This window comes from Camelina sativa, chromosome 6 (assembly GCF_000633955.1).
Source record: "Camelina sativa cultivar DH55 chromosome 6, Cs, whole genome shotgun sequence".
NCBI classification, from domain to species: domain Eukaryota; kingdom Viridiplantae; phylum Streptophyta; class Magnoliopsida; order Brassicales; family Brassicaceae; genus Camelina; species Camelina sativa.
In genome coordinates, this window is record NC_025690.1 from 26242596 (window position 1) to 26262364 (window position 19769).

Genomic DNA, 19769 nt, shown 5'->3' on the forward strand with positions numbered 1-19769 from the left:
AATGCTCGTATGCTTAATAGCATACTTAATGCATCATCAATGACATCTGGCTCTGGTGGATCCATAGCTTTTGCCAGCAACGCTAAGATATAGAAAAGAATTACACTCAGTTCAACTGACGGAGTCTGATTAGCTAGACGCAAAAACATTTTGGATACTATCTTTTAGATTCTATCTATTGTATTTCTAAAGCAAATATGCACTCACTCTTTACGAATAACGAAATGAATATTCCCACCATTAGCTTCATCTAAGGTACCTCATTGTTAACCATATCTACAGAGTACACCAGACATGAACATATAATAGGAACTTATGTGATAGGTACTTATGCAGTGGCATAGGACCTAGCTAACCTGACTATCCTTATTAGCTAACCCAAGTTTGACATCGTCTATTTAAAAAGAAGTCAACAAATTGTCTAAACAATTCTAACATTATTACCATTTGCGTCATTAATGGCTCTGGATTCTGTGCAGCAAATATGGAGAACTTGTTGTCTCAATGACAGCTTAAGAATAGCTGGGGGCTCATGTTCTTCAAGCTTGTTAAAAAACGCACTCGGCACCAGGCGATACACTTCACCATCACATGTTCGACCTGTCCTCCCTCTACGTTGCTCAGCCTTCCACAAAAGAAACAAAAGTTAGGACATCCATTTTTTGTTCCATAAATGGTGAATTCCAGCAATACCTGAGATCTAGAAACCCAAACAAGCTGAACTGCGTCTCTTTTTCTGAGTCCATCCCAGAACACTTGCAGAGACCGGCACGAGTCAATGACATACGCTACTTTGGGTATTGTTACCGAAGATTCCGCAATATTTGTAGCCAATATCACCTGATAACAGTAATTTGGAAAGTTTATATAACTATGAAATCAATGAAGTCACAAAAAGATAGTTGCAACTCATTGCATCATTACGAGTTTGATGTCTCCACAATAATATGATAAGTCCTCAAGTCTAATTTAGGGAAGCTGAGATGGAAGGTACAATTTTATCATCTCATCAGCTACTGAAAAATACACCAGCGGGCGCAATTAACCCATATGCTCAACAAAAAGATGTCTGAACACACAAGCAATTCAACACCCTACACTTGTAAACATCTATGCTCTAGTTATTTAGATTTCAGTTGGGTTCCTCTCACCATTAGGACACAAAAATAATGCACATCACTCAAGGAAGAAGAAACATGGAAAGTTAAAAGAGAAACCTTGCGTCGGGATCTGCATATCTTCATAGCCGCCAAGGCTTTCTCGGTGTCAATGCTTCGGTGCAATATGTGAACCTCAAAAGATGCGTGAAACGGTTGCAATTGATACCATTGCTGCTCAAGTGAGTAGTATGTTGGAAGGAAAACCAAAATACTCTTCTCAATGTCTGGTTCCTTTTCATGGATATATAAGATGAGATCATGAATAAGATTCTGCAGTTCAGGTTTGATTTCAGTATCAGCTGAAGAAGGACTTGGACCAGGACAGTAAGCTGACAAATCAGTACTCACACCAAGCAATCCTGCAACCTGCTACACGAACAGTGTCACAATTAATTAGCTTAGTCAGACTTGAGGTCAAAAAAAGAATAAATTAATCAGATAGTCCCATAAAGAGCACCAAATCTCAAAAAACATAACCTGCTCAAGATATAATACTCTTCTCTGGAAGATTTTTCTTTGGTCAGGGCTAGGAATAGCAACTACTTCAACGCGTTCACCCCTGCCGAGTTCTTTAAAGTAGTCTCTGTACCTCGTTATATCAGCAGTTGCAGACATCAAGACCACCCTGTAAAAATATCACATCACCGTGACCTCTCAATACAAACGTTGTAGGTAAATAACACTGTTGAATCGGAATAGTGTAAAACTGACTTATCTTCTATCAGCAAAGAAAAGCACGTGGAACAGTTTAAGAACCTTAAAGGAAGTACATAATGTTAAGGAAAAGGGTTATAACCTGAGGTCGTTGTTCTTCATGAGAAACTGCTTAACACAGACAAGAACAAGATCGGACTCCACAGATCTTTCATGGACTTCATCAAGAATGATAACCTTGTACTTGAGTGCATTCAACCCTTTGTCTAGCATTTCATCCAACAGAACTCCAGCAGTTTTGAAGAGAATTTTCGACCTGCAGTGCATGCAACAAGAAGAGAATAATTGCATAAAAGTCATCAATAAGGGAAGAAAAAAAGCAAAATATAATCAGACTGCATTTATCCGGAAAACTATAGAAGAAACATAAGAGGAGGCACTGTTGTATAATATGGGTACGTAGAAGATGAAGAAAATGATATAGTTACCCTTGGGTCAAAATCTTAGAATGGCCAATGTGGTAACCAATTTCTCCACCTAAATCAGAGTTGCGAGACTTAGCAACCATCTTAGCAACAGCTACAACCGCAAACCTCCGTGGCTGTGTACACAAAATGGGAGCCATGTTTGCTTCCAGAAGGAACTGTGGAACTTGTGAACTCTTCCCTGAAACAAACAAGGACAAAGTAACCAACCACACTCAGGATAAGATGAATAGGAAATCCAGTTTTTACAATAATAACAAGTTTCAAGGCGCAGGGAAGCTAAATATGGCCCTAGTTTTTTTACTAATTCCGATTTTATACGTAAGACAGAAACAAATCAAATGAACACCCAAAACATTCAAAATCTTGTTTGATACATAAAAAAAAAAAAAAAAAAAAAAAAAACCCTACGAGAAAGAAAAGAAAGAAATAAGAAACCCTAAGAGCACACAGAGTATTTCTATAGAAAAAAAAAAACCCAAAGAGAAACGCAGATAACTAGAGAAACTCGTCTCCGAGCGAAGGTAACAGAACAGAGTATATAAAGAGAAGTAGAAAAGGAGAAACAAGGCAAAAGGAGGCACGTACCGCATCCAGGGTCGCCGACGATGAGAGTGACGCGATTCTCGAGGATTTTCTCGACGATTCTCTTCTTCATCGCCATAATCGGAAGCGAGGCGAAGTTAGAGGAAGGCAGAGGTAAAGATTCCGAAGAGGAAGAAGACGAAGTCGGTGAAGAAACCGTCATTGTTGCCGTACGGAAAACTCGACTGCTCTCTCTCTAGTAGCAGAGGCTAGTCTAGTCTCTCTGGTATGACTAGTACTGTCAATCACCTCCGTCTCTCGAGTCTCGACGCTTTTAGTGGGTTTTTCTGGGAGCGTTGATCCGCTGCGACGCGCATACGCTTAGCATTTTATGTAGAAAGCGTTGAGCTCTCAATTCTGATTCGTTGAGTTTAGTCTGACTAGTCAAACGTGTGCGGGTGTACGGTGCTTTCACGCACACTGGAGATTTTGCCACGAATCATCTGGGTCCCACTAAGGGAAGGGGGCGAAAAAAAGTGCCATGCCGCCAATGAAAAAAAGAATTGAAAAAACAAGAAAAAGAAAGAGACTAAATGGGCCGCCCAATAATAGCCCACACTAATTGAAAGTCCATTAAGGGGATGGATGGATCGGGTCACCCGAACCGAACCACGAACCGTATGCGTTGAAGTTTGACGAAAACATTTCGTTCTGGACTAAGAGGAAAATTGGGAGGGACAAAAATGGCGTCGGGATGGGGAATCACAGGAAACAAAGGGAGATGCTACGATTTCTGGATGGATTTCAGTGAGTGTATGTCTCATTGCAGAGAGCCCAAAGATTGTACTCTTCTCCGTGAAGATTACCTCGAGTGTCTCCACCATTCCAAAGAGGTACCCCGCGATTCCTTTTTCTCCGTTTCTAGATCAGTCTGATTCTTATGTCTAGATCCCATGGTCGACAAATTTCATTCTAGATCAGGTCGAACCATCATTTGGGAAACGAGTTAGTTAGTTTCTTTTGAATTTTAGATGCATCTGCGTCTGCAAATTCGTCATGGCTTCCTTAATGCTTATATTCTACTAATTCATTGACATATGGATTGTTTGCTCTTGTTCTGTAATTTACCAACTCAACTCCGAGTTATTATGAGTAAGTAACAAACTAGTCTCTAGATTACGATTCTTAGAATCCTCTGCTGCTTGTCTTCTTCTTCGTTTAAATCTACTGTATGCATATAGAGATTAGTCATTTCTCGAATTAAAATAAAGGCCAATCTCTTCTCTTTTGATGCTACTGTTTCTGTAATTACACGGCTCTCTTATTAATATACTGTATTACTAGAAGCAACACAGTTGCTACTACTGAAATTGGTATGAAGATGCAGTGAGCATATTTTTAACTAGTAGGTCGGTGGTTCATAATGTGTTATGATGCACCTGTTGCAGTTTCAAAGAAGGAACAGGATATACAAGGAGGAGCAGCGTAAACTAAGAGCAGCTTCCAGGAAAGGTGAAGATGCCGGGGATGGGACTCATACCCATCACTAGTCAATGATCCTCATCCATATATGCTTTTTCATTCGATTCCGGAGAAGAATTAATAAGGTTCATGGGAAGATTTGTATCTTGTTCAATACAGATTCTCAAAACGCTTTCATTGTTTTTCAGTTTGCAACTTATCCAATGATGTTTAAAGGTTCATGGGAAGATTTTGTATCTTGTTTTTCCAAACAACATCTCAGATCGCTTTGTTTGTTTTCCAGTTTGTCCACTGATGTTCTGCTTTTTTTTTTTGAAATTAATATTCTCAACAACTTTGAGTTGCAACACACCTCGCTTAAGACATGTACCCTTTTCACCTCAATTATGTGGGAAGTGGAACATTCTTCAGCAGTTCACCTTGCCTCGTGCAATATTCTTGTGTGTAATTAATTAGTAACAACAACGATTCTTGGAAAGCTCACAATGTACATTGGAAACCAGTTATAGTTACATCATAAACAAGTTTTTGATCCATCAAACAAGTCCCCAGTTTTCTTTTATACATTGTTCATAAGCCTGATAGAATTCTTCCAGGCGACTTCAGATTTCAGACCCACAACTTCTGATCTCAGTAGTGTCTCGGCCATAAGCTAGAGACTGCGCGGTGATTCGAAGGGACAGGGAAATGTGGAAACCAGTCTCTCTCCCAACCATGAAATTGATCGGTTTCTGGTTCAAGGTGTCCACCTGATGAGCTTGGTGGTGGATAAACAAAGAATCCAACGTTCTGATCCTGCATCGGTGGCGGTGGTGGTGGTAATCCCCTTCTTGACACAGAGATGAGAGGCGATGCGAGAGTGGGACCATTGGTATGATGTTGCCTCGGATGATTAAAAACATGATGATGTTGTGTATGAAGGTGTTCGCGCATTTGGTTGCTGCTTCCTTGGTGACTGTTAATTGCTGGTGAGGTTCTTTGATTAGACCTACATTGCCAAAATCAACCAAAAAAAATATATTGTAAACCACTCTGCAAAAAGGTCTGAGAGCAATATGGAGTTCAAAATAACTAACCGGTGACTAAAAAGAAATGGGTGTGGATAAGATATGCCACGTGCTGCTGAAGAGTCATTTTCACCATCAACGACATGAGCACCGGGTAGAGAAAACGATGGGGAATGATGATGATGATGATACTGGGGAGCAACAGCAAGCTGGTGAAAGTGATCGTTAGGGTGGCTGATCCAGGAGGGATGATCATCAGTGTTGTTGTTCTCGCTAGTTCTCGGTCCCGGTCCAACGTAAGCAAGATACGAATGATTGACAGCAGCGGCGTGGTGTCCATGGAAATCATTATGGTCTAAAGGACAGAGAAATGCTTTCTGATATTATCAACAGTTTCCTAGACATAATGAAAGTGATCATATAGAGAGATCAATCGGCGTTGACTGACTTACATGTTGTAGTGGTAGCAGGTTCCAGTTCCCTGAAACACACAGCAAAAAAAATGTCAAATGAAGCTAACATTATATTTGCCTTAACATAGCAAACAGAGGTAACATAAAAAAATATCATGGGAAGGTGTAGGCTTACTCGAAAGAACCTGCTTGAGCGAGTTCACCAAACGGGCACCAATGGACCCGATATTGCTGCAAACACACAACTTTAGGGTAAACGATCTCACATAGTCGAAAGAATCAACAATGGATTGCATGAGATAAAGCACAGTTGTCAAGTACACGAAAAGAAAACATAATCGCTGCAGGAAGGAGTGAGGATAATAATACCATTTCGGGATAAGTTAAACCATACAAGTCTTCTTCGGGGATCCAATCTTCGAAGGAAAAGTCAGGAAGCGGGCGAGTAGAGCCATTAGCATACAACCACTGACCCTTTTCGACATGACGACAGTTAGGGCATTGCATGGCTCCTTTCATGTTAAAAGCAGATCCAATGCAATCTTCAAAAAAGCAAGTAGCAAGCAAAATTCAGCAGCCCACAAAACACACAAAATTACATCTCTAAGAAGAGAAGAAAGCGGTTCACAAGATGATACTAAACACAATTGTCAGAACTCGATATAGACATCATATTACGGGATCATCAAATCAGAGCAAGGGGAGAGAGCTTTTTAAATACTTTTGGAATCCAAAAATCAAGCATTAGATGGTTTAACGACGACGGGTTATCGTCAAAATCAAGCATTTTAGAGAGAATTAAACAAAAGATCCTAACAAGAATAGCTAAGCAACCATGGATTCATCAGATCATCAGGCATGAGAGGTGGAGGAGGGGAAAAGTAAATACCCAAATGGAAAAGGTGACCACATTGGAGTTTAGCCTTGGATCTGGTACCATCGTCGAGCACCAATTCGAGGCAAATCGAGCATGAGACTTCGACAGGAGTTGGAGAACCATCCTCATCGTTCCCGCGTTTTCCAGGGCCACATCCACCCTCCGATTGGTCACCAATTCTGCGATCATCACCGCAACACAAATCTGTAGCTCCGGCCATAGCTCCACCAGTAACCCAAATCCGAAAATCTCGTTCTCAAGAGAAAAAAAAAATGTCAAACAAAAATCAATTGAGAAATCATTCTCCTTCTCTCTCTCTCTCTCTCTCTCTTTCTCGCCGATGGGGTCTTCTTACAAATCTATCCTTTGCTTTCTCGTCCGACCTGTTTTAAAAGATGACGTGGTTCAAAACCGGACAACAATGACATTGGAGTTTGGACTCTCCCCCGTTTCCTTTTTTTCTTTTTCTCTTACTGTGTGTGTGGATAATTTTATTAAATTAGTTTATTCAGATTTCAGATATATCATATTTTATCCAACCATCCCATTCATCTGATGAAACCAACAACATTCATCCAATAACCAAACTAATTTGTTCACTTTTAAAAACCAATTTCTTCTTTCTCTTTAGTTCAATTGTTTTCTTCTCTAATCTCTCTGTGTTTTCCTCACCGATTTGCAGCCATGTACGTTTTCTTTTTTTTGGTAATTATTGAACGGTAATCTACCAGAAAAAAATAACATAATATTGTATGTAATAAACACACAAATACTGATATTGTCTTGAATTGTTTTACATCAAGCTGCTACAGGATTATTTATTGCAATTGTAATTCTGAATTTAGAGACTTTGCTTTGACTGATAAAGAAAAGAACGGGCTTTTCAAGCCTTGATCTTAGGCTTCTTCACGATCATGACCGAGCAATGAGCGTGATGAGCGCAGTAGTCGCTCGTGCTCCCGAGTACCGCCCTGCCCCAACCAAGACCATTATGTTTGATGATTTAAGGCTATATAACAAGTAATTAATTAATTAAGGCTGAGAAATTATATATATGTATTACCTCTTGATAGCTCCATATCCATGGCTGCCCACAACAAGAATAGAAGCATGGTGTTTATCTACAACTTCGCATAGGATATTCCTTGCATCGCCTTCGAATACTTCGATCACCACCCCATGAACCTGCACACCAAACCCTATAACGATTCAGAAACTCATAAAAGAAGCCTAGTACTAGTACTCTAGTAGTGAGCTTCATTGAAGCTTTCGAATGTTCTTGTAGAGGTTGACATTACCAAGAAACCTCAGAATCTTTATAAGACAGTCCAATTATACATATCATCAATATATGTGAGAAGATGATAATTAGTCCAAGAAATCCACTACAAGGACCAAAAATTCACTAGCTAACAATCAAGATAAGAGAGAGTCATCAAGAAGAGAGAGCGTACCGATTTGGACTGACAGATTGATTTGGCTTTGTCGACAACCTTAGCAGCCGTGTGCTTCAAATCGGCATCAACATAAGGCACAACCTCCGCAGTTCCTAATTAACCAAATATATATTGATATGTCATGCCGAAATTATAAAAGAGAAGGAACGAAGAAATATTATTAAAGAGGCGTACCGGGACCAGCGAGACCAACGGCAGAGACGGCGTTAGGTTTGGCGTGGACGATGAAGAGCTTGAAGGGGTAATTGGGAGCGTAAGGAACGAAGAAGCGATCGAGCGTCCACTCCAAGGCGTAAATGCTCTGCTCGCTGTCGTCGACTCCCACTACCATCACCGATTTCTCATCTCCGGTTGCCATGATGATCCTACACGCGCTCTTGTTTGTTTGATTGCTGTAGTGACCTCGAGAAAAGCCTAGAGACTAGCGACGAATCCTCCAATGTTTTGCAGCTGAGAACAAAAAAAAAAATACTAAAAAAGAAAAGAAGAAGAGGAATACGATACTTTGATTTGATGACGTGGTAGGTCCTCCTTCCTAGCTACTTTATGCTCCCGGGCCCCCTTTCATTAGTGTATATTGCAAAAAAGAATCGAATATTTTCTGCTGCTTTGCCACCACTACCCAAAGTTTTATTACTTGCAAATAATACCCACAGATTTGAAATAAAAGACCCACTCAAATTATATACAATTTGTTATCCTATTTTTATTACTTAAGGATATAGTAATCTGATGACAATAATGGTCTAGTTGTGAAATAATTGAAGTTTCATAGGCTAGTCGTATTAATTAACTTGGGGTTTGGTTTAACTGTTTTAAGTTGTGTAGTAGGGTAAAAAAGTATTATTATTGTTTTCAGTTTGGGTAAAAAAAAAAAAAAAGAAATCACGCACGGACGGCCGTCGGAAAGCAAAAGCGACAAAACCCTCTCTATATCTCCACCAGGGATCTTCATCATAGAGTCCACGGCCACCGTCTCCGCCTCCCCTTGGCCACCGGACCCGACTCCCACCTCTTCTGATGCTTCTTTCTCCTCCTTGCCTCTGCCCTCTGAGGATTCCAATCCCACTTCATCACCTTCTTCCTTGCTCCACCTCTCCTTTAACCAGGACCACGGTTGCTTCGCCGTCGGCACCGATTCCGGCTTCCGTGTCTTCAATTGTGATCCCTTCACCGAGATTTTCCGGCGTGATTTTGATGATCGTGGCGGTGGTGGTGTTTCCGTTGTGGAGATGCTTTTCAGAAGCAACATATTGGCTTTGGTTGGTGGTCAGTATCCTCCAAATAAGGTCATGATTTGGGATGATCACCTCAACCGATGCATCGGAGAACTCTCTTTCAGGTCTCATGTTCGTTCTGTTCGCCTTCGGAGGGATCGGGTTGTTGTCGTTCTCGACCTCAAGGTTTTTGTCTACAACTTCGCCGACCTCAAGCTGTTGCACCAGATCGAGACCACTGCAAACCCCAAGGGTCTGTGCTCTGTTTCTCAGGGAGCTGCTTCCATGCTCTTGGTTTGCCCAGGTTTGCAAAAGCGCCAAGTTCGCCTCGAGCATTACTCGCCTTATAAGACGACTAAGTTCATCATGGCTCATGACTCCAGCATTGCTTGCTTTGCCCTCACTCAGGACGGCCACTTTTTGGCTACCGCTAGTTCCAAGGGTACTCTCCTTCGGGTCTTCAATACTGCTGATGCCACCTTGTTGCAGGAGGTACTCTTTTCACCTGAAAGCCTTGGCCTTTTGCATTTCAATTTGTGAAATTCTAATACTACCTACCAATACCGTAGCTCACTGCACTCTAAGAACCTTGCTCTATTTAGCTGTTTAGTAGGCTAAGCAAACCCTTTTAACTAAGATTTTCTGATTTTAAGAAGAATCTGTTCTGTAGAGTGCAGTGTGATGATTTCCTAAACACAACTAATTTTGAGTTCGTATTTGAACCTGTTTGTATTCGGCACATTATAGCGTTCTTCACTGTTATCTGTTGATTTTTGCCAAACTATAGATCTCAGCAGCTCTATCTGCACCACTTTTAACCTCAAAGCCTCCCATTTAGATGTTACTATGAATATAATCCTGAGGCTGAGTGATGTCAATGATATGAAAACTTTATAGATCGTTAATGAATCATCACTCGCCAAGAGTCTTATGTATTTACTACTTACTATCTGTGACTAAGCAACCCTGTTGTTTTTCCCCATAGAGTTTACTGTCTCTCTTTAAAACTTGCATATTTATTTTGACTGTAGTCACCCTTTTTTCGCATGGGCAGTTCTCATAAGAAAATGTGTAGCATTCCATCTAACATTCCTCATTTATTTGATTCGTCTAGCTTGTAATAAATCCACTAGTTTCTCAGCCGTCTCTCTTAGTTTGGAGATGATAACAGTTTGCTGTGATGTATGCAGGTTTTAGAAGAGGTGCAGATAGAGCTGAGATTTATAGTTTGGCCTTCTCGTCAAATGCCCAATGGTTAGCTGTCTCAAGTGACAAAGGAACTGTTCATGTTTTCGGTCTGAAAACGAACTCCGGATCTCAAGTGAAGGTCACATCCCGAATGGCACCTGATGCAACTCACCCTGCTTGGTCACCGTCAACATCTCTATCATTACTTAGAGGTACATACCCTAAACCCCAAACGAGTTTGTTGGTAGCATTTTGAGACGTCATCCTCATCATCATGAAACCTTGCTATTTCCCCACATATATAGGTGTGTTGCCAAAGTATTTCAGCTCGGAGTGGTCAGTGGCTCAATTCAGGTTGGTTGAAGGAACTCAATACGTAGTGGCTTTCGGACACGAGAAGAACACTGTGGTGATTATTGGGATGGATGGAAGGTAAAAGCGAACGAAAACCAAACCTTTATCCAACTCGGATCAGCAATTCGTTTGACTTGTTGGGGTGTTGATTATTTTTGTTGTTGCAGCTTCTACAAATGCAAGTATGATCCAGTGCACGGTGGAGAGATGTATCAGCTAGAGCATCACAACTGTGTGAAGCCCGCTTCTGTTTTCTGAAAGACATGATCATTCTTGTTGTGTCTCTCAGGTTAACGTATGTGGTAGCCGGTTTAGGTATGGAATGGTTAAATCTCGAAGCAGCAAGAGGGTAGATGTATGTATGTAAATGGTCAACCACTAATCACACTTATTGATTAAATTAAATTTACTTTCGATCTCAACAGCTTAAGAATATAATAACTAATTTGCTTTCCTTACAAAAATTCAATCCCTTGTCTTTTTCTGCAAAAAATATCAGCCACCTTTATTTGATCCCTCCTCCAATGTAGAAAACAAAACATAAAGGTATTGGAAAGTTGGAACACATGTCTGAAATATCTTAAGAAAGCATAATAGAGAGGTAAAATAGGATTAAACTGGAAGTTGAATGCAAAATCGGATGAACGAAGAATTCTTGTGTTAGATAAATATTGATTGAATTGAGAAGAGGGTCAAAAGGTGTGGGGTTACACAAACTCACTCTAATTGTCCTATTAGTATTATTATTTACTAGGAGCTTTCTTATCTGCATGAAAGATGATAGCATCAAGGCCACACTCCAAAAGTGTGCTGTTGTAAGCAAATCTGAAGGCAGTATTGGTGTTTCAGTTCATAACATTCGGGTCACAAATGGCATTGTTCCAATACTGGATGATGTTGCTCAAGAAGGAGGTAAGAGGAATGATAAATCTTAGCTTTGCTACTTTGGCGATATCATTTTTGTCTAGTATATGATGATATTTCTCATGTATATATTGTGAAGGACCCTTTGTTGTATACATGGAACCATGGCATGCTGACATCTTTGAGTTTAGAAAGCTCCAGAAGAACCACGGAAACGTACAGTAGTAGTGTAGTACAGTCATACCAGGATACAGATGTGTAGGTTATAACTTTTACTGTGCAGGTGGAGGAGCACATGGCTAGAGCTCTCAGGATTTCAGCTCTTTTCGTGGAGAGAGTCAGGAGTGATGGGCAGGTGGTCACTGTTCTGTCCTGATGAAGCTCCAAGTTTGGCTGATTGCTGGGGCCTAGATTTTGAGAGACTGTACACAAAGTATGAAAGAGAGGTGAGTCCCTAGCTATTTCATCCCATGTATATATAACTGCTTCTTCTTATGTAAGTTGAACAACATAACTTATATTAGGGAAAGGTCAAGAAAGTTTTTGAGGCGCAGGACCTTATTCATGACATCCCAGCTAGAAACAGGAATGCCACTGAACGACTCCCCCACCCACACTGATCACTGCCTTAAGTCAGGAACACTACTTCTCTCAGGGTACGTTTCTCCCTTTCTCTCCCTTCACTCTGCTGTTTTTTGATTTCATGCGTTAGACCTTGCTATTTGGAATTTGATCATAAGCTTTATACATATTTTGGTAAAATAGTAGTTGGTAGTTTCATAGTACGATTATACTAATACTGCTGCTGTAGCAGCTGCAGTTTGATTTAATTTTGTTTCACTTTCATCGTTCCTTTTGGTCCATGTTGATAAGTTGGGTGGAGTAAAACAATTCCACAATTTTGGCACAAAACGATTTCGTGTGTATGGTGAGAGAATTATACAATTTTATATTTTTGGCAGGAAAACACGATTTCGCAATTCTTGCTAGAAAACTCTACAATTAGAGATAAATTATGGTATTAAAACGCGATTCTACAATTATGGTATTAAAATGTGATTCTATAATTTTGACGAAAACACGATTGTAGATAAATAATAATAATAATTAAGTGGATCTAAATGGATCGAAAGGAAATTAAATGGGTTTTTATATATGCCCTTGTGTGTTTATAATTTTATATAGACGGAATTAAATGTGTTACTAGAACTCGTGAAAATCACATTTGCAATTGAATTGGATGTGAATGAAATGTGTATGTGTTTAGATTACGAACTCGTGAAAACTACCCTGTTTTTGAGTTTTGTTTTGAAAATTACACATTTTTTTCATATATATAAAATGAAAATTTTGTCCTGATTTAATTTAAAAGCTTTATATTTTATTAAACCAAAACTAGTTAAATTCAAAATTTAGAGGATAAATGAACAAAATCCTAAAAAGATATTTAATCATTAGATATTCTTTTAAGATAATGAGAGTTTGTTAAATAAATTATATTGAAATTTACAAGATAATTTTAAAAGATATTATAAAGTTTATATTTTAATATCTATTATTATGCCTATATAAAGTCAAATAATTTTTCCAAAACTCCAAACTATTCAAGTCTTTTTCTAGAAAAGAATCGCATGGTAAACGATTATGCAAACTCAAAAACAAGGCATTTTTTCCAAATTTACTCAATTTCTTTTTGGTGTTAAAAAAATCAAAGAATATTAGTATTTTAAAATATATACTAGTATTATTTTTAGTTTTTCGTGATGATTAAAATTATTTAATAAGCCGTCAAATTATTTATTTATTTATAGATAACTATAGAGTGATTCATTTAATTTTTATGTAATTTTAATCTGATAAATAGGTTTTAATTTCAGATCCCTTATAAATATATCCCTAGGAGTCTGTTTAGAAAGATAAGGTCGACTCGAGCCTAGGGGAAAACAAAGGAAACTTAAGTCTTTAATCTCCAGAATCCTCTGCTAAATAATAACATGTACGTGGTGAAACGCGATGGATGGGTGGAAACTTTTGACTTGGAGAAGATTAAAGTGCGACTTAAGAAGCTTTGCAGTTACCATTGTAACCCGCTCCTCGTTGCTCAAAAAGTCTCTGCTCGTTTCTACAATGGAATCACCACGACTCAACTCGACGAATTGGCTGCTGACGCGGCTGCTTCCATGTCTTGCAACCATCCTCATTATGCCTACGTACGTCAGTAATTTTTCCTTTTTTTTTCTGCCAATAACAGTATGATTTTTGCATTCCTTTTTTTTTTGTTTGTTTTCAGCTTGCTGCTAGGATTGCTGTCTCAAATCTTCACAAGAACACTAAGAATTCATTTTCTGAGACGTGAGATTACTCTTCAGCTTGGAATTTTTTTTTTGTTTCTTGCTTTGCGTGAGTGTGTGTATCATTCATTATTTGAGTTTATAATTTCAGGGTTGCAGAAATATACCACCGTGTCGATGAGACATCTGGACTCAAGGCTTCTCTAATAGATGAGCATGTATCTAGGATAGTTATGGAGGTAAGGTTTTTTTAAAGAAAAAAGGCTATATATATGTTTCTTAATTGGTGTCATGTACATGGTAAAATTTCCTAGGAATAATGTGTTTCTTTGTTTTCTCAGAACGCTGCTCGTCTGGATAGTGAAATCATATATGACCGTGATTTTGATTATGATTACTTCGGGTTTAAAACGCTTGAGAGGTTGTATCTCTTGAAAGTCAATGGGAAAGTTGTTGAAAGGCCTCAACACATGCTCATGAGGGTTGCTGTTGGCATCCACATGGAAGATATTGATTCCGCAATAAAAAGTTACCATTTGCTGTCTCAGAGATTGTTCACTCATGCGTCTCCTACTCTCATCCATGCAGGAACTCCAAAGCCTCAAGTAAATAAAATTAATTAAGACGTTTTATTTGCTCATGGTTATTTATTGAAAAATAAATTGAATTGGCAGTTAAGTAGCAGCTTTCTTATCTGCATGAAAGATGATAGCATCGAGGCCACACTCCAAAAGTGTGCTGCTGTAAGCAAATCTACTGGCAGTATTAGTGTTTCAGTTCATAACATTCGGGTCACAAATGGCATTGTTCCAATTCTGGATGATGTTGCTCAAGGAGGAGGTAAGAGGAATGGTAAATCTTAGCTTTGCTACTTAGGCGATATCATTTTTGTCTAGTATATATGATGATCTCTCTCATGTATATATTGTGAAGGACCCTTTGTTGTATACATGGAGCCATGGCATGCTGACATCTTTGAGTTTATAAAGCTCCAGAAGAACCACGGAAAGGTACAGTACATCATACCAAGATAGAGATGTGTAGTTTTTTCAAGTTTTAAATTTTGCAATGCAGGTGGAGGAGCATATGGCTAGAGCTCTCTGGATTCCAGATCTTTTCATGGAGAGAGTCAAGAGTGATGGGAAGTGGTCACTGTTTTGTCCTAATGAAGCTCCAGGATTGGCTGATTGCTGGGGCCTAGATTTTGAGAGACTTTACACAAAGTATGAAAGAGAGGTGAGTCCCTAGCTATTTCATCCCATCTATATATACTGCTTCTCTTATAATGTAAGTTGAACGAACATAACTTGTATTAGGGAAAGGCCAAGAAGGTTTTTGAGGCGTTGGACCTTTATTTTGACATCTTGACATCTCAGGTAGAAACAGGAATGCCATACATGCTTTTCAAGGTTAAGTAACATTCATATTTCTGTAGCTTTTTTTTAGTCATATAATATAACCCACTGGTTCATGATTACTGTTGAATTTGATACTCTTTTGTAGGATTCATGCAACAGAAAAAGCAATCAGCAAAATCTTGGTACCATAAACTCCTCCAGTTTATGTACTGGAGTTATTGAGTACACTAGTCCAACAGAAACTGCTGTTTGCAATATTGCGTCGATTGCTTTGCCCAGATTTGTTAGGGAGAAAGTGAGTTAGAAATTGGTTTGTCGGTTCTCTAAATTTAATTTTTTTCTTCATCACTCGAGAGTATAGCTCTTAACAATATTCTTCTCACAACAGGACATCCCATTGGAGTCTCATCCATCTATGCTTGCTGGCAGTCTGCGCTCAAGGAGTCGTTACTTTGATTTTGACAAGCTAGCCGAGGTCAGATATAGCATACTAAACACTTGCCTTGTTTGACAAGAAATCTGAATCTCAACAAATGTATATATCTGGAACCTTTTTTTTATTTAACTTTTGTGTGGCCAGGTAACTGCTACTGTTACTAATGATCTCGATAGGATAATAGACAGAACCAACTATCCTGTGGAGACTGCAAAAACTTCAAACATGCGTCATAGACCTATTTGTATTGGTGTACAAGGTCTTGCAGATGCATTTGTCCTACTTGGAATGCCATTTGACTCTCTACAGGTAGACTTCTTTGTGTAATGACCAACCTTGGGGAAAGTTTTTGTTTTCTCTCTGTTCTGAGCAGTTTGATTTGTTGTTACTCAGGCCAAACAACTAAATATGGATATATTCGAAACCATATACTACCATGCACTCAATGCATCTTCAGACCTTGCTGCAAGATATAATGCGTATGAGACATACAAAGGAAGTCCCATGAGCAAGGTATGCATCTCATCCTGCAATTATATCAAATATCTTGTGAGTGAACTTTGTAATTTCGGATTGTAGATCGTGTGCTTGACTATATCCGATGATTCTTATAGGGGATTCTTCAACCTGACATGTGGAATGTGACTCCATCAAACCGCTGGGACTGGGATTTTCTTAGGGACATGATATCAAAGAATGGAGTGAGGAACTCTCTTTTAGTATCACTGATGCCAACTGCTTCAACCAGTCAGATTCTCGGGAACAATGAATCTTTCGAGCCATATGCATCAAACATCTACAGCCGCAGAGGATTGAGGTATGTGATTAAATTATTTCTAGTATTCCCCCACACACTGGTTTACTCATTGCATTTCCTTGTGTTTGTTCAGTGGGGAATTCATACTTGTAAATAAGCATCTTCTTCATGATTTGACTGAAATGGGTCTTTGGACTCCAACACTGAAAGAGAAGGTCATTATTGAGAATGGTTCGATATGTAATGTCCCTGAGATACCTGATGACTTGAAAGCTATCTACAGGTAAAGGTTCTTTATTCATTTTTTTTATATACTTTTCTTCACCCACTACCATGTCCAGCAGTGAATCTCGGATTTGACTTTCTTACAATTTTAACACAGAACTGCATGGGAGATTAAACAAAAAACCGTGGTTGACATGGCTACTGATCGTGGATGCTACATAGATCAAAGCCAGAGCTTAAATATACGCTTGGAAGAACCTACCCACCGAAAGCTCAGTTCCTTACACTTCTATGTTTGGCGTAAGGTATGATCTTTACTTTAAAACATTTCCTAAAACTATTGAGTTTCAAAAGAGTTATATGTGCAAACTATTGAGTTTCAACAGGGTCTGAAAACTGGGATGCACTGCCTGATGACTGACCCTGCGATCAAGGTAAATAAACCGCATCAGACCCTGCGATGACCTGTTTTTCACTATAATGATCCATACTACACTTACATAGCTAAACAGCAGCCATAACCAATTTTGATCCATTTCTTTGTCATGTGCTTGCAGAAAGTAAATCCTGCGATGGCGGCGATCAATTCGTCTACAACGGCGCCGATCTATTCATCTTCTTCCTCATGGAAGAACAAGCATCTTCCCACACCAAGAACCCTTGCCGTTGTATCGTACTTCGCCACCATTATCTCCTTCTACTGCTCATCCTATTACATTTCTCTTACGTCAACAAAGAAACTGATTCCGCTCGCCTTCTTCTCAGTGTGCTTCGTCCCACTTTTCCCACTCCCTCGTCTGAATCTTGAGAACCGCTTCAATGGTATACACCGTTGGGCTTTGTGTAAGTCGGTTGGTTCTTTCGCTTGCTACTACTTCTTTAATTGGCTAGGCTCATCTATCAAGATGGAGAGTGACATGTTCTTGATGAACACGTCTCTGTTCTTCCTCTTCTATCTCATCGCCATGGATCATATCTACGACACTAATGAACATGTCGGTCTGTGTGATGGTATCTTATTTGCGGGTTTTGGTTTGATGACGGAGGAAAATACCATCCCCCAATTCGTTGTTATTTGTGTTGGTTCAGTACTCTGCTTCTTGAAAAACTTCCGTCAATTATGGAAATGTCATGGAGGGAGTCAGCTTGAAGACGGAGATGGAGATGATGACAGTCTCACCGCTGACAATATGGGGAAGGCCAGAACAGTTGCCGTCATATCCTACTTTGCCACCGTCTGCCTCTTCCTCCGCTCAACGTTCTTCGCCTCTCTCCCAATTAAAAAGCTTTGGGTCCCGGTCATCACTTTCGTCGTATGTACCCTTCTACTCTTTCCCCTCCCACGGCTACGTCTTCAGAGGCGTCTGAACAACACACACAGTTACGCCATCTGTAAATCCATTGGGTCGTTTGGGTGCAATTACGCCTTCAACTCGTTGGGATCTTCGGTTACTCTCGATCAGGATAGTTTTCTGAGTCAAGCTTCACTCACATTTGCCATCTTATTAATTGCTTTCGATTACTTGTATGAAGTTGATGAGGATTTTCAAGTGTGCGATGGTTATCTTTTCGCTGGCTTTGGCTTGATGATGGGTCAGCAAAAGATACCACAGTGGGTTGTCGCTGTGATAGGAATAGGTCTTTGTTTTATTAAGAACTACTTGCAGCTATGGAGGAAGGCTGATGCTCTCAAGTATCCTATAAGTAAAAGGTGTGACATTGAGAATAAAGGGAGCGAGAGGGATCATGATGAGTAATAAAAAAAAATACTGAGACCGCTGGAGATGGAACAGAGGAATCAAAGGGTGAAGTATGACATAAAGTAGTGGCACCAATTATATTGCTTTTTAGAGCTTGGTGTAGAGTAGTATGTAGCGTAGTAGAAATATAGGGAAAAAGTTATGAAACAAATATAAATACGATTCCAGATTTTATTTGTGTTCACCATATTTATTTCTTTAATTGTGATACACTAGCGATGAAAATCTTCGAATTTTTTATAACATTAAAATCTGGGTTTATGAAACTAGTACTGTATAGTTAAGGTATCCGATATTTATATCCTGCTATATAAAGCATGATCAACATTTTTTTCAAAAATTATAATATAATAATAAAAATTTCCGTTACTTTTGTTTTACTTTTAATACTGCAATTGTTTGGTAAATATACATACATCTTTTTAAATACTAATTATTTTAGAATATTATAGTATTTAAATGTGTTTGATTTATATTACATTTTATATTGTTCGTTGTATTTGCATCATTATTTTATGAAATATTTAGAAGCATTAATTATTATATTCTAATTGTGAGCAAATAAAATTTATTAATTTATCAACGACATAAATTTTGTTTTACTATTCCGTCGATGTGGAACATTAAAATATATATATTTCTTCATAGATTGAGTAATATATTTTCGCTTTTAAAAATTCAAATGATAACATATGCAGACCAACAATTTGAAACAACATAATTTATTTATCATATGTATTATATGATGATTTAAAACAATTTGTAAATGAAATAAAAGAAAGATGATAGGAGAATCATAATTTACAATCTTAATAACGTATATGTATACTAAACAACATAACTTGGAAAAGGCCAAGAAAGTTTTTGAGGCGGACCTTTTTCATGACATCCCAGCTAGAAACAGGAATGCCATACATACTTTTCAAGGTTAAGTCACAACAACCCATTTGCATCGATGCTTCTTGAGACACCTGCAATTAGTTCTTCCAGTTTTGCTCTTAAGCGACTCCTGAATCACTAGAATGTTTTTTAGTTAAGTCCAAACTTTAGAGTCTTGTTAGACTCTATAAGACCAGCAACTGCCCCCAAAAATATCTTAATCATCATCAAGCAATCTCATCACCTTGTTCAGTTTTTGCTCTTTCGTTTTGATGAGAAACCAGCCTGATACTTCTTCGTTGTGGATACCCTTCAGTTGTTCACTGACCCTGCGATGACCTTTTTTGCACTATACTTTTAAGTCATAACAACCCTGAACT

The 19769-nt window shown here is 38.8% G+C and overlaps 6 protein-coding genes across 7 annotated transcripts in view; 3 read left to right on the forward strand and 3 right to left on the reverse strand.

Moving 5' to 3' along the window:
• The window catches only part of LOC104793759 (DExH-box ATP-dependent RNA helicase DExH8-like), a 6881-nt gene extending 3762 nt beyond the window's left edge, over positions 1-3119 (reverse strand). The window contains exons 1-8 of the mRNA XM_010520180.1: positions 2888-3119; positions 2303-2480; positions 1957-2130; positions 1638-1785; positions 1218-1526; positions 694-840; positions 445-625; positions 6-82 (exon numbers count right to left, since the gene is read on the reverse strand). Coding sequence (XP_010518482.1) covers positions 6-82; positions 445-625; positions 694-840; positions 1218-1526; positions 1638-1785; positions 1957-2130; positions 2303-2480; positions 2888-3047 — 1374 coding nt within the window. The 5' untranslated portion in view covers positions 3048-3119. The remainder of the gene's footprint in view (positions 1-5; positions 83-444; positions 626-693; positions 841-1217; positions 1527-1637; positions 1786-1956; positions 2131-2302; positions 2481-2887) is intronic.
• Positions 3524-4597, forward strand: LOC104793760 (NADH dehydrogenase [ubiquinone] iron-sulfur protein 5-B). The gene is made up of 2 exons (XM_010520181.2): positions 3524-3717; positions 4273-4597. The coding sequence occupies exons 1-2, from the start codon at positions 3568-3570 to the stop codon at positions 4372-4374; spliced, it is 252 nt and encodes an 83-aa protein (XP_010518483.1). The 5' UTR covers positions 3524-3567; the 3' UTR covers positions 4375-4597.
• Positions 4759-7046, reverse strand: LOC104793761. Its single transcript, XM_010520182.2, has 6 exons — positions 6616-7046; positions 6096-6268; positions 5902-5957; positions 5766-5794; positions 5383-5668; positions 4759-5294 (listed from the first exon to the last, which is right to left on the reverse strand). The coding sequence occupies exons 1-6, from the start codon at positions 6821-6823 to the stop codon at positions 4937-4939; spliced, it is 1110 nt and encodes a 369-aa protein (XP_010518484.1). The 5' UTR covers positions 6824-7046; the 3' UTR covers positions 4759-4936.
• Positions 7342-8537, reverse strand: LOC104793762 (universal stress protein PHOS34-like). The gene is made up of 4 exons (XM_010520184.2): positions 8235-8537; positions 8058-8152; positions 7667-7788; positions 7342-7574 (listed from the first exon to the last, which is right to left on the reverse strand). The coding sequence occupies exons 1-4, from the start codon at positions 8416-8418 to the stop codon at positions 7487-7489; spliced, it is 489 nt and encodes a 162-aa protein (XP_010518486.1). The 5' UTR covers positions 8419-8537; the 3' UTR covers positions 7342-7486.
• LOC104699503 (autophagy-related protein 18a-like) lies at positions 8900-11241 on the forward strand (the record flags this gene model as incomplete). Its single annotated transcript, XM_010414807.1, has 4 exons — positions 8900-9770; positions 10471-10677; positions 10771-10897; positions 10987-11241. Coding segments are annotated over 4 exons (1296 nt in total), but the record flags the coding sequence as incomplete, so codon positions are not given.
• On the forward strand, positions 12264-18785 carry LOC104793763 (ribonucleoside-diphosphate reductase large subunit-like). 2 transcript variants are annotated; one of them, XM_010520185.2, is made up of 18 exons: positions 12264-12339; positions 13561-13893; positions 13974-14035; positions 14126-14213; positions 14316-14579; positions 14649-14814; positions 14908-14984; positions 15049-15210; positions 15291-15383; positions 15478-15627; positions 15721-15807; positions 15913-16077; positions 16162-16281; positions 16383-16585; positions 16659-16808; positions 16908-17055; positions 17137-17184; positions 17308-18785. In XM_010520185.2, the coding sequence occupies exons 2-18, from the start codon at positions 13678-13680 to the stop codon at positions 18505-18507; spliced, it is 3399 nt and encodes a 1132-aa protein (XP_010518487.1). In that variant the 5' UTR covers positions 12264-12339; positions 13561-13677; the 3' UTR covers positions 18508-18785. The 2 variants fall into 2 exon arrangements, with proteins under 2 accessions (XP_010518487.1, XP_010518488.1); XM_010520186.2 differs by having other exon boundaries at positions 15291-15350.

Excerpts from the sequence above, each read along its gene's own strand:
- LOC104793760 (XM_010520181.2), top strand. The coding sequence starts at position 3,568 with ATGGCGTCGGGATGGGGAATCACAGGAAACAAAGGGAGATGCTACGAT. Across the intron at positions 3,718-4,272 it reads GTCTCCACCATTCCAAAGAG|TTTCAAAGAAGGAACAGGAT; the intron begins GTACCCCGCGAT and ends CACCTGTTGCAG.
- LOC104793762 (XM_010520184.2), bottom strand. The coding sequence starts at position 8,418 with ATGGCAACCGGAGATGAGAAATCGGTGATGGTAGTGGGAGTCGACGAC. Across the intron at positions 8,153-8,234 it reads CGTTGGTCTCGCTGGTCCCG|GAACTGCGGAGGTTGTGCCT; the intron begins GTACGCCTCTTT and ends TTGGTTAATTAG. Across the intron at positions 7,575-7,666 it reads GGATATGGAGCTATCAAGAG|GGCGGTACTCGGGAGCACGA; the intron begins GTAATACATATA and ends TGGTTGGGGCAG.
- LOC104793761 (XM_010520182.2), bottom strand. The coding sequence starts at position 6,823 with ATGGCCGGAGCTACAGATTTGTGTTGCGGTGATGATCGCAGAATTGGT. Across the intron at positions 5,958-6,095 it reads GTTTAACTTATCCCGAAATG|CAATATCGGGTCCATTGGTG; the intron begins GTATTATTATCC and ends GTGTGTTTGCAG. Across the intron at positions 5,669-5,765 it reads ACCTGCTACCACTACAACAT|ACCATAATGATTTCCATGGA; the intron begins GTAAGTCAGTCA and ends TCTGTCCTTTAG.
- LOC104793763 (XM_010520185.2), top strand. The coding sequence starts at position 13,678 with ATGTACGTGGTGAAACGCGATGGATGGGTGGAAACTTTTGACTTGGAG. Across the intron at positions 14,815-14,907 it reads TGATGTTGCTCAAGGAGGAG|GACCCTTTGTTGTATACATG; the intron begins GTAAGAGGAATG and ends TATATTGTGAAG. Across the intron at positions 16,586-16,658 it reads TACAGCCGCAGAGGATTGAG|TGGGGAATTCATACTTGTAA; the intron begins GTATGTGATTAA and ends GTGTTTGTTCAG.